This window comes from Vulpes vulpes, chromosome X (assembly GCF_048418805.1).
Source record: "Vulpes vulpes isolate BD-2025 chromosome X, VulVul3, whole genome shotgun sequence".
NCBI lineage: Eukaryota > Metazoa > Chordata > Mammalia > Carnivora > Canidae > Vulpes > Vulpes vulpes.
Window position 1 is genome coordinate 25776438 of NC_132796.1, and position 13121 is coordinate 25789558.

Here is a 13121-nt window from a genome sequence, read left to right on the forward strand (position 1 = left end):
GTACTGAAGGGGCATCGTTTAGATGAATTCTGATGGTATCACATTATTGTTATCCATTCATTGGATCCCAGGCTTTTTCCTATGTGGATGTGGGATTGTGAACCATAAGGACTTTCTAAGCTGCTTAGTGTTGATGTCTGCTTTCTTTTATGTGTATTTTTTTTCCCTGAACCTCTCTATCTACTGAGGTCAACCCTTTCATATTCAGGACATGTCAGACTGATGACTTGTGTACTCTGCTCTAATTTTCACAATCTTTGTGTGTGTTTTTAGGATCATCTGTGGGCTCACTCAATTCACCAATAAATGCCATATTGCTTTTGCTGCATTAGAAGCTGTTTGTTTCCAAACCCGGGAGGTAATAAGGACTCTTTTCCTGTACTTTGTCTTTTTTTATCACTTTTAGACAAATTCTGTATTAATGCTGAAAATCTACTAAATACTTCATTATTAAATACCTAATCAAAAGTGAAGCCTTCCTCAGCTCTATTCTAATAAATATAAGTTTCTCCTCTTTTTCCTAGCTGTCATTACCTTTGAGTTTCTGTCATCCTGCCAGGCACTGGGTGTTTTACAGTTGGGAGGATGTTGAGTAGTACATGTTCAGCAAAGGAAATAATAAATAGCACAAACATAGGCATCAAGGCAGGAAACCAGGATGCAAAATTGAGGTTTTTGGCATGACGGGCTCTACGAGGGAGGGCAGAGGTGTAGTGAAAAAGAAAGGTTCGTGTGACTACATCAAGGAAAGCTTGGAAGACCAGAATAAGAAATCTAAATTTCATTGTGTACGCTTTGGGAAGCTCTTAAGGGCTTTTGAGTAGAAGATGGCCATTGTCAGAGATGTCATTCTGAAGTTGGAGTTTAATTATGTTCATTGCATTTATTTAAGATTTTGGATGCCATGAACCGAGACTGCGGAATTCCACTCAGTCATTTGCAGGTAGATGGAGGAATGACCAACAACAAAATTCTTATGCAACTACAAGCAGACATTCTATATATCCCAGTAGGTCAGTAAGCCTTCATGCCTTTAAACTCCTAGAGTACTATCTCTTTTGGAAGAACTGGTATTTTAGGCATACATAACTGCAAAGATGTTAACGTTGCCATCTTCCCTCAGTGAAGCCCTCGATGCCAGAAACAACTGCCCTGGGAGCTGCCATGGCAGCCGGGGCTGCGGAGGGAGTCGGTGTTTGGAGTCTTGAACCCGAGGATCTGTCAGCAGTCACGATGGAGCGATTTGAACCCCAGATCAATGCTGAGGGTATGTTTAAAAAAATGAAAATCTAGGGACGTCTGGCTGGCTCAGTCAGTAGAACACATGGGACTCCTGACATCATGGTCATCAGCTCAAGTTCCATGTTGGGTGTAGAGATTACTTAAAAATGAGATGTTTTTTAAATGTAAAGTTAATAGTATCCCTGTTGAAAGGAGAGGGCATTTTCCTTTCTGTTTATTTGTAAGTTCAGAAACTAATATAGCAAGTACTACGGTTTTAAACAAGCTACTAAGCATATTGGAGTACACTGAATATGAAGGAGAGAAAAAGTGCCTTATATTAAAAAAAAACCTTCCAATACCACTTTTTTTGCCATTGACTTCTGCTTACAGTCATTTCATGCAAGTGTTAATTACTTCTAGCTTTGCTAACTTAGCCTTTTTTAAAAGTGAGAAGGGAGATAGATGGGCTGCAGAGCTGATCATCTTTGGTGCCAGTGGCCCAGTTGTTAGGACATGATTAGCTGGGCTGAGGGACATCCTGGTAACTTTTACACAGAGCAGAGCTGGCCTGACAAAAGCAGTCACAATGTAAGTAAACAAGCCTCAAAGACCTGATCCACTGTCCTAACCAGCTAAGCTAAGCCATAAGCTCTGACCAACACCTTTGTTACAATACAGTGGTACATCTCTTAAATTGAAAGAAATGTGAGTACAAAAATAAGGTTTTACATATATTGAATTTGGTTCTATAACTTTTTAAAACCTATGTATAAAATTGCATCAAAGTAGGTTTTGCACTACTGGGAAATAAGCTTTCAAATGCATTTCTCTTTAATTTTCTGGAAGACTAAGCCAGCGCTTCTTAATTTTATTTCTTCCCACATACAAGAAAATGGATTGTAACACTAGTAATTTTATAGTCAGACAGTATGCCATGTAACTTGATGTAGAAATGTGTTTCAAAATCTGATATTCTCTCTGTAAGTAATTTTTAACTTCTATTGGATTAAATGGGGAGGAGCTCAATAAATTTTCCACCTCTCAAAAAAATCAATTTTTTAATAAATAATGTTCAGAGTGAGCATATGTTTTCGAGATGGTAATCCCACTCTTAAGGAAGTTTTGTGCAAAGGGTTTCCTGTTTTCTGAGAGCCTTCTTTGCCGGTTTTTAAGGCCTTAGCCCAGAGTTGGTCAGTGATGTCAGCTGCCCTTCCCTTCACCGGCCCCACTCCCCTCCACACATACACACACGCACATGTGTGTGCATGCCAGGCATGTAGGTCTAAATAATTCATTCTCCAGCAGACTTTTTTTAGAGCTGAGTCTGATGTGGGGATATAGAGATGAATAAGACCAAGTCCTTGCCCTCCCAATGACTTATGTACATTGGAAGAGGCAGACAAAGCCATGTCAGGTCACTGCGGAGACTGATAGCCTGAGTTATGTGTGGAATACTGTGGGAAGATGGAGGAGGGGCATAAATAGGGCCCTGGAAAGCTTTCTGAAGTGAGCGATGCTGGAGCAGTGTCACCCAGGTATTGCAGGCTTCAGGTGCCGCAGAAAGGCCTGGAGGCCTGACAGGGACACCTTCCTCTGTGCTGTTCCCTGTTACTAGAAGTACATGTGGGCGACATACCAGTGGTGTCCGTTTTTGTTTAGTACTCTGACTGGATTTCCATTGTAAAAAAAAAAATTACTGTCTTACCGGAATCCAATTTGAATCTTGTGAGAAATCAATAGTTGTTAAATCCTTTGCCTAGACCAACTAATAATTCTCCTTCTAGTCTTTCCACATTGTAGTATACCCTTCCCTGTATCCCAAGCTCCCCTCTCCTCACAAAAAGAGAGAACAGATCAAATGGGAATCCCTTTCTAATTCATCACCACGTGTTTGCGAATGGCCTGGTCTTCACCTATAGCCCGGCTCCCGGCTCCCTTCACCCTGGCACACCATGCTGAATTTCGCCTCTGCCTTCCAACAGGTGTCTCTCTTATTTACTGGCAGTTGCTAGACCCTGGTGTCCCAAATCCAAGTTCTGGTAAAGCCCCATGCCAGTTGAATACGTATCACCATTTGTTGAAAATGCTGAGTGAACTTAAGTATGGTGCTTAGACAATCTCCATAAACTACTTTTTCCTGCCTTCTATTTCTAGAAAGTGAAATTCGTTACTCTACATGGAAGAAGGCTGTGATGAAGTCAGTGGGCTGGGTTACAACTCAGTCTTCAGAAAGTGGTAAAAATGTTTTTATTATCCTTGCCGCTTTGCCTTAGTATGTTAAAGAACTTATTTAAGTATTTAACCATTTACACTTAGCAAGGCTGCTCTGAAGGAAAGCATTATTGTATGTCCAGAGTTTCTGATGTTTTGAAAACACTTTAAAGTTCTAAATCTACAATGTAAATTTTCAGGTTGATAGACACGTACTTAATTCTATCCTGCCCTCTCTTTTCCTCATTAGTTTACTCCTGGTGCTTCAGTGGGTAACTGAGCTTTTTAAAAGTAAAATTCTTTCTTTCTTCTCAATGAAAAAGAAAATCAACCAGAGTCTTCCTTTTCTTTATTTTTTCACTTAAGTGTCTTTTTTTTCCCTTTTTGGGGGGCTGTCTTTATGGATGGAACCAACTGAAACTTCTGTTAATTTCAGAATATATTTCACTACTTCCTAGGCTGATTCCAAGTTCTTAGCGATGTATATTATGAGAACTATTGGAATCAGAGAGGAAGAAATGTACCAAACAGTAAATTAGAAGTGTCCTACCAGATTGGGAAATGCTCTTGGCAGAAAACAGAGGACTCGTTTTTTTCTTTTTTTTTTTCAGTCACTTAAGTATGAAGGTTTTGGGCTTATTTAACCATTCAGTCATAGACAGCCTTGAGCTAGCTGCCTTTACTATGCACTTGATAATTAAACAGACTTAAACATGCCTTTAATATGCCATAATATTTTAATTCTTTGCTAAATGAAGATTTAGAACATAATGAGTAGAATAATGTCCAATAATCTACTGAAGCATACACATTAATGGAGAAGAGTTTACACATGAAATATTACGTGCCTTCCAACCCAAAACTGAGTATAAAATTAGTTTTAATATATCTGGCTTCTAGGAGACACTTCTGGAACCCTCTATTACTATAGATCACTGATCTATCTATATTTTCAGTCCTGGATGTTCCTACCTGAAGGGTTTTTTCTCCTAAATAAGCTTAACATCCTTTTTCTTTAAATCTTTTGTTCTGGGCAGCCCCGGTGGCGCAGCGGTTTAGCGCCGCCTGCAGCCCAGGGTGTGATCCTAGAGACCCAGGATTGAGTCCCACATCGGGCCTCCTGCATGGAGCCTGCTTCTCCCTCTGCCTGTGTCTCTGCCTCTCTCTCTCTCTCTCTCTGAATAAATAAATAAATCTTTAAAAAAATAAAAAACAAAAACAAAAACAAAAATAAATAAATAAATCTTTTGTTCTGAGACTCAGTTTCCTTTCCAAGATAGTGGCAAAGCTTTTCTTACTAAGACCTTTTGCAATTTTGAGACCATTTATGATTAAACTTCATCATAAGTGTTTGCACAGCTAGTTGCTCTGCAAGATATAACAACATGGACCCTGATTTATTTTCTAGCTACCCTTAATCAATGGCTAATGAGAAGTTGAGTCCTATAATTTCTTGTTGGATTTTTTTATACGACACAGTTGTCCCTTTGTCCCTCCTTACACCAAAGTGCTGCACACACACACACCTCACAGGCAGTTGAAGATAAAATTTTAACTTCAAAATCCCCACAAAACCAATGGATCATTTTCACTTTGTTTGCATACCTTACTGTCAGAGTGAGTTTAAGACAAAAAATTGATGAAAGGAAATTGCATGATGTCTTAAGTTTCTGCTATCAGCATTGATGATAAAAGTAATTTGAGTTTTTGAGAGTTTTATATTTTTCACATTTTGTTTTTGTTTCATTTTGCAGTACATTTAAGAGTTTGAAGACTTTTTTAGTAGATTTATGAAACACTCTATAATATTGAGTCTCTAAGCTATATAATAAACTCTAAGAATAATATTCAATTAGTGACATCCTAATTGTATTTCTTCAGGCAATATAAACATATAATTGTATATTAGTAAGCTATATAATAGTAGCAGTACAGATAGAATCCTATTTTAATAATCTTGAAAGTATACTAGAATCGCTACCTGGTCTTTTATGCTCTTTAAATTGCTTTAATTTATGAGGAAAATTTTATGTTAGCTTAATTTCCAAAGCAGTTTGGCACTTTTGAAGCAGTCATATTTATTTTCTTATTTCTAACTATATTTGAACATATTATAAATGATTTTTAATTTGCATTTTGACATGTGTTTAAAATGTTGTAGAAGTGATTGGGGGGGGGTTGGTGGTTTGTACTCCAAACACACCAAAACAACATTTTGAAAACAGGTCAAATTGGTTTAAAAATACACAGCTATCAGGGATGCCTGGGTGGCTCAGTAGTTGAATGTCTGCCTTCGGCCCAGGGCATGATCCTGGAATACTGGGATCGAGTTCCACATCGGGCTCCCTGCACAGAGCCTGCTTCTCCCTCTGCCTGTGTCTCTGCCCCCACCCCCCCGCCCTCTCTCTCTCTCTCTCTGATGAATAAACAAATAAAATATTTAACAACAAATAAATAAATAACAGTAATATTAATTGTGAGGCACATTTCCTTACATAGCAAATTCTTTTTTTTTTGCAAATTCTATTTATTTTTTTTAAGATTTATTTTTTAATTTTTTATTTATCTATGATAGTCACACAGAGAGAGAGAGAGAGAGAGAGAGAGAGAGGCAGAGACACAGGCAGAGGGAGAAGCAGGCTCCATGCACCGGGAGCCCGACATGGGATTCGATCCCGGGTCTCCAGGATCGCGCCCTGGGCCAAAGGCAGGCGCTAAACTGCTGCGCCACCCAGGGATCCCTGCAAATTCTATTTAAAAGAGAAAACAAAACCACTATCTTAGCAAAAATAGGGCTTGAAGTTCATTTTCAGTAGAACAATATTACTCTTCTCCCATAGCTAAAGGATCTCTAATTTGAATCTTGGGGGAATTGGATTGCTCATTTAGTATCTTTGGGGGTAAGAATCAAAAGAGCTAAAATCAACAGCCTCCCAAAAAGTTCTCCATCAGCTCTCTTCGGCTTTGCCAATGGAAGGCTTATGTGGGTTTATATGTATTATGTTCTTGGCTACTTGTGGCATGCTATCCGTATTGTTTGTTAACTGTCATAAGCCTTCAATATTGATTATATTTTTGATTTGAAGTAATAACTCTGCTAGCTTTGATGAATATACTATTTTTATAACTTATTATGTTTTGCTGTCATGTGATTCTTAACACAAATATTGTAATTATGTGTCTCTCTTTTGGTTTGCTTGACTGGAATTCCCTTCTACTTGGATGACCACAGGTGACCCTAGTATCTTCTGTAGTCTACCCTTGGGCTTTTTTATAGTGAGTAGCATGGTAATGTTAATCGGAGCAAGGTACATCTCAGGTCAGTTACTCTTTAAATTAGACAATTTTATTAGTTAGCACTAATGTATTTGTGTATAACTTGACAGAAAATGTTCATTGTTTTTCATTCTTCCTATGCTTAGGAACCTGGAAGATCCCTGAAAGGTCTAATTTGTTAGACTGTTTAATCTTTCGGGGCAGTCAGAATCGAGGACTGTGCCTATGCTTAATTCTTTTATTATTAGTAGATGACAATTTCTTTGAGGGGTTACATTCAGCTGTGAGCTGCAGCAGGAAGCAAAAGTGAAAGTACTGCTATGAAAGCTTCCATGAGGGCTTTCAGAGTGACAGATGAACATTAAAGTACAATTTTTGACATTCATTAAATTGGCTTTCAAATGTACATAAATTCTTCATACTTAAGAAAATTTGCTATGCAACTCAATATTTCAGTTCTGTTAAGAATTTCTACCAGAGTATGTTTAGCAGAGTCTCTGGAAAACCCTACAATTGGGAAATATGTATAGTTACCTTTATTTTAGTTAAAAGAATATATTTTGTGAAATGAAGTCTTTTAAATTACTGCTAAAATAATTGGAGTCGAAGTTAAAACCAAATTATTTTTTGCACATTAACTGCTGAATATTCTTAGAATAAACCAAATTATTTTTTGCACATTAACTGCTGAATATTCTTAGAAAAGTAAAATTGCTCAATGTGTTATGAAATACTTTGACAACCTGTGTTAATATAAATGTGATAATCACTTTGGGGAGCTCTTCCTAATGAGAGCTCCACGTGTCTTCATACTGAAGCTTAAGAGCTTCTGTGGCAATGACCTGTCCCATATGTTACCAAGAAAGTGAAATTTTTTTTAATCTTCATGATTAAGGAAAGAGTTAAATTACTTCTCTTAATTAATTAGTTGATGACCTGGGTTTACCATGTAAAATGTGAACTTTATTGATGCGGAGGGATTGTAGAAATCTGATGAGCCTTAACTTAGCTTGACATCATTGGTTTGGAGCTACATATAAATAGGGAGTGAAAAGTAGTTCCATCAGCAGAACATTAGATTGTCTTTTAATGATAAGATAGGAGTTACTTGCATAAGAACTTAAAACTAGACTACCATTTTCTGTATCCTTCATATTTGGGATAAGTTCAAATCCGCTTTCATAAAAAAAATACTTTCTATTGGTATTAGTGCTTTCCACCTCAGGAAAGGCTTCTGTATACATAAGTCTATGCAGAATTTGCAGATGTTTATTAGATGGCTGTTTTCTTTCTGCTTCTAGGGAATGTTTGGTAGAAAAGCCCAAATGCTGTGATCCAAAATGAGTATCCAAAATATTTTCCAAATACAGTGATAATCCAAAAATAAGTAATTTAAATTTATAAAGGAACTTATGTGCCATTTTAGGAAAAGTTCTATATTTTTTTTCATTATCTTGAGTTTTTCTGGCTGCATAATGATGGTTTGGAAAAGGGGAAAGAATATTGCAACTGAATGTTTTCACTGATTTTTTTTTTTCCTCCTGTTTCCCCCTTGATACCATGAGGGATAAAAAGGCCTACTCTCAGGAAACTGAGACATAAAGCTTATCTCTCTAAGCTAAGGAATACATTGCCTGTCTAAATTCCTAGGCTTCCAAATGGATGTGGTTATCATCTTTAGGTTCTCTCTCTTGGTAACATATGCTGAGATTGGATAACAGTGGGAATTGCTTGCCTTGGTAAACAGTTAGCAGTAGTGTTAATATTTGCTAATTTTGGAATCAGCCTAGTTATATTTGCTGCATTTTAACTGTGAAGCAGTATTTAGAAATCATGTGGAATTTGTAGCTCAATAAATGATTGAATAGTCTTCATTGCCTTAACTCCTAAACTGTGTTTATGTTGTTATTGACATATATGATTTTCGTTCCCCATTTTAGGTATCCCATAAATGATACCAACTCATGGATTCCAAAGATGCAAGCTCTTTGCCTAATGGGAGAATCCAACAATTGTCTTTTAATGTGATGACACTATTCATAGACTCCGATTTTATTTATAAGCCACTTGCTGCATGACCCTCCAAGTAGACCTGTGGCTTGAAATAAAGAAAATGCAGCAGAAAGAATGCTATAGAAACATTTGGTGTGTTTTTTAACATCAAGAGTTAAGATTGGACCAGCCACCTTGGGGGCTGACCCCTCCTTTACCTTCGCGTCCTGCCCCATTCCCTCTGAGATCTAGGAAGAATTCGGGTCCATCACTGGAATCTTTCATCAAACACACTCAAATGCTGATGGTCTAGGATTTTATTCTCTACACTACACACACTTGACTAAGGGGTGATTACTAACGAGCTAAAAATGAGTGGTGTTTTGTTTTGTTTTGCTTTGTTTTGTTTTGTTGTTAACAGACCCTTTTAAAAGTCCTCTTTTCTGCATATTAAGAAGACCACAACATCTTCCCTGGATGTTTAAGTGGAAACCTCTACTAAATTCTTAAAATGGAAATTTAGTACTCTCTCAGAGCTTAGATATTTTTCAGAAAGGTATTTGCCAAAACTGAATTTCTTCAGACATTTTACACGGTCTCACTAATTCATTGAATTGCCATCTGGGTCTTCTAGGGAAGGACACTTTTTCCTTTCTTTTTTCATCTCTTTTTATATTTTTCACTTTGTATATGTAACATACATGCCTATATATTTTATATACTGAGGGCAGCCCATTTATAAATTAAGAGTATGTTTTACATGATCTCACTAATTAGACTAAATTTCTGTCTGGATCTTACAGGGAAGAACACTTTTTTCTTTTCATCTCTCCTTTTTATATTTCTTACTTTGTATGTATAACATACATGCCTATATATTTTATATACAGAGGGTAGCCCATTTATAAATTCAGAGCACATTGTATTCAGTAGGATATAATGGGGCTGGCCTTAAGTGGACCACTATGTGTATAAATATTTCGGGGAAAACACTGTTATACCATTTTTGGGCAACAGTTATGCATATTTACAAGGAGAAACTTTTTCTTAAAGAGCCAGCATTTAAAGTTTATGTTCTATGTCAATAAAAGAAAATGTACTTTTTGTGACTTCAACTATTTTCTTATATCTTACACCTTTTTATTTAATTGTTTTAGCTGGATATATGTTAAAAAAAAAAAAAAGAAAAGAAAAGAAAAGAAAAAGACCAAAAAAGCTGTGGAATCCTATGGTAAATACTGTTTTCAAACAAGCACTAGTCCATATAAAGTTATCTTCCTTTGACATAATTTTAGACATATTTGGGATTCTTTTGAGGGGATATCAATAAAAGGTTAAACACTTAAGTAGAAGAAAACCTTAGGAATAAAGCCAAGAATCTTTTTTTTTCCAAATATGTTATTAGTTCTCTTTGGGATCACAGAGAATTATCTCCACTTACTGTCAATAGTACAACTGAAGAAAGGTTTGCAGTTAGAAATGGCTTCCAGTGAAACCAAGAATTTCTCAAAATATTTAGTATTACATGTTATAAAAACCTACCTAATCTAGCATCTTAATGTCAGTTTTTTAAAATCGTCAGATTAATTTCTGTTTACTACAAATAAAATACTGCCTTCTAATATTTTCTTCAACCTGTACTGAAAAAATGGGAAAATATTTATATATTAGTATAAAAGATTTTGTTTTGTTTGGAATTAATGGTAGCTTGCATTTGCAGTTCTGATTGTACTGTTTCTAAATTATTGAATCTACTTGGGTTTTATTGATGCAGCTGCCATTTGAATGACAAAAATATTATAGAAAGGTATTGTGAAATTATTACTTTGTGATGAGGGTACTTTTAAACATAATTGTTTCTACAAAAGTAGGTTAATTGTAAATGTTAAATGTTCAGGTAATTTTAAGATTACATTAATTTTCTATAAACGGCAATATTTATAAATGTTTGAAACTGTGCACATTGGTATTTAATGATAAGTTGACTTAAAATAAATTGACCCCTCATTCTTACTTGCATTTCTCATTTATAGACTTAGATCAAAGTTAAATCCAGAAGGATGTTTCAGGAAACCTAAAACTCAACTGTTAGTACTCAATCAGGCATACTCTGAAGAATTAACCAAAAGCCTAAGTAGTTGTTTCTGGAATGATGAGCACCTTAATCATTCTATTGGAAAAGACTGTACTGTTCTATCTCAGCATCCAGAAAATACTTGCTGATGTCAGAAGTCCTTATCAATTAGAGCCTCTCATGGCTAGCCATGCCTTTCTACTGGTTTCTTTCTGTTCTATCTGGGTCTGAGCTGGTGGAGTCAAGTGTGCTATTGTTCTCTCAACTTGATAGCCCATACCTCAGTCCTTTGTTTTTTTAGTTAATCAGTAAAAGAAGTAAATGCATCTTTGCTTCTCTGACTCTTCTTAGATATCTTAGAATTTTCAGTGTTTCTTTTGAAGCACCAGAATTCAATTCTTTGATTTCTGAATGTTTTGCATCATGTGGGAATGAAGAATGATAGCTATTTATGGGAAACCAGCAAACAAGATGTCCCAGCGGCAGAAACTAACAGCATTGATGGTAGAGTGGGTAGTGTTTAACTCCTGGCGTCTGCCTAATAGTAAATAGAAGTACAGAAGTTATTTGTTACACCTTTAATGAGGTATAAAATTGATACACAGAAAACTGCACAAATTTAATGTATACAATTTGGAGTTTGGACATCTGCAAACACCCATTATACCATCACCACAGTCATGATAATAAACATACCCATCCCCCCTCACAAGCTTCCTTGTGTCCCTTTGCTTTGGGTGTGGGTGTGGTAAGAATGCTTACCATGAGGGCAACCCCGGGTGGCTCAGCGGTTTAGCGCCGCCTTCAGCCTGGGGCCTGATCCTGGAGACCTAGGATGGAGTCCCACATCAGGCTCCTGGCATGGAGCCTGCTTCTCCCTCTGCCTATGCCTCTGCCTCTCTCTCTCTCCGTGTGTCTCTCATGAATAAATAAATCTTAAAAAAAAAAAAAAGAATGCTTACCATGAGATCTACCCTCTTAACAAATGCTTAAGTGCACAGTACCCTGTTGTTAACCATAGACCGCACATTAGACAGCCACTCTTGAACTTTTCTCATAGAACTAACTGAACCCGTTGAACAGCAACTCCCCATTTCCCCAACCCCTGGAAAGCACTAATTTACTCTCTGTTGCTATAAGTTTGACATTTTTGTTTCCTCTTTAGATTCCACATATAAGTGAGATCGTGCAGTATTTGACTTTCCTTGTGTGGCTTATTTCACTTAGCATGATGTCATCTAGGTCCAGTGATGTTGCAAATGGTAGGATTTCCTCCCTTTTTAAAGATTTTATTCATCTGAGAGAAAAAGCACAAGCAGGGGGAAGGGCAGAGGGAGGAGGAGCGGGCTCCCTGTTGAGCAGCCTAGGACCCTGAGATCACAACCTGAGCCAAAGGCAGACACTTCACTGATTGAACCACCCAGGTGCCCCAGATTTCCTTCTTTTGAGGCTAAATAATATTTCATTGTATGTATGTACCACATTTTTTTATCCACTCATCTGTAAATGGACTTTTGGCTTGTTTCCATAACTTGGATGTTGTGAATACTGCTGCAGTGAACTTGAGACTGTAGATAATTCCTTGAGATCCTGATTTCCATTTTTGTGTATAAATACCCAGAAGTGAGATTGTTGAATCTTATGGTAATTCTATTTTTAATTTTTTAAGGAATCTCCATACTGTTTTCCATAGGGACTGCACCATTTTACATTCCTATCAACAGTGTACAGGGGTTCCAAAAATTATTTTTTGACTAAATTTATTTTAAAATATATTTATTCAAAAAAATATATATATATATATATATTTATTCATGAGAGACACAGGCAGAGGGAGAAGCAGGCTCTCCGCAGGGAGCCCAATGCAGGACTCAATCCCAGGACTCTGGGATCACCCCCTGAGGTCAAAAACAGATGCTCAACTGCTGAGCCACCCAGGCTTCCCTTGACTAAATTTTTAATAGCTTATTTTATTTTTTTAAAGGTTATTTATTTGACAGCACGAGCAGGGGGAGTGGCAGGCAGAGGAGAGGGAGAGGGAGAAGCAGGCTCCCCGCTGAGCAAGGATCCTGATTCAGGGTTCAATCCCAGGACCCTGAGATCATGACCTGAGCCAAAGGCAGATGTTTAACCAACTGAGCCACCCAGGTGCCTTGAAAACTGACTTTTAAATCAACTTGATTGCTACTTGTACTTTATAGGAATGTATCTTAATTGTGGTTTTATGATAAAATATTTTTTAAAAAGATTTTATTTATCCATTCATAGAGACAGAGAGAGGCAGAGACACAGGCAGAGGGAGAAGCAGGCTCCATGCAGGGAGCCTGACATGGGACTCAATCCC

At 37.0% G+C, this 13121-nt stretch overlaps 1 protein-coding gene across 8 annotated transcripts in view; it reads left to right on the top strand.

The window, feature by feature from the left end:
* The window catches only part of GK (glycerol kinase), a 77243-nt gene extending 66527 nt beyond the window's left edge, over positions 1-10716 (top strand). For 4 of the 8 annotated variants that reach the window (XM_072744267.1, XM_072744269.1, XM_072744265.1 and 1 more), the window contains 6 exons: positions 274-358; positions 893-1013; positions 1124-1267; positions 3379-3459; positions 6668-6754; positions 8652-10716. In XM_072744267.1, coding sequence (XP_072600368.1) covers positions 274-358; positions 893-1013; positions 1124-1267; positions 3379-3459; positions 6668-6754; positions 8652-8662 — 529 coding nt within the window. In that variant the 3' untranslated portion in view covers positions 8663-10716. The remainder of the gene's footprint in view (positions 1-273; positions 359-892; positions 1014-1123; positions 1268-3378; positions 3460-6667; positions 6755-8651) is intronic. The other 4 variants (XM_072744271.1, XM_072744272.1, XM_072744270.1 and 1 more) reach the window with 2 other exon arrangements.
* The last annotated feature ends 2405 nt before the right edge of the window (positions 10717-13121 follow it).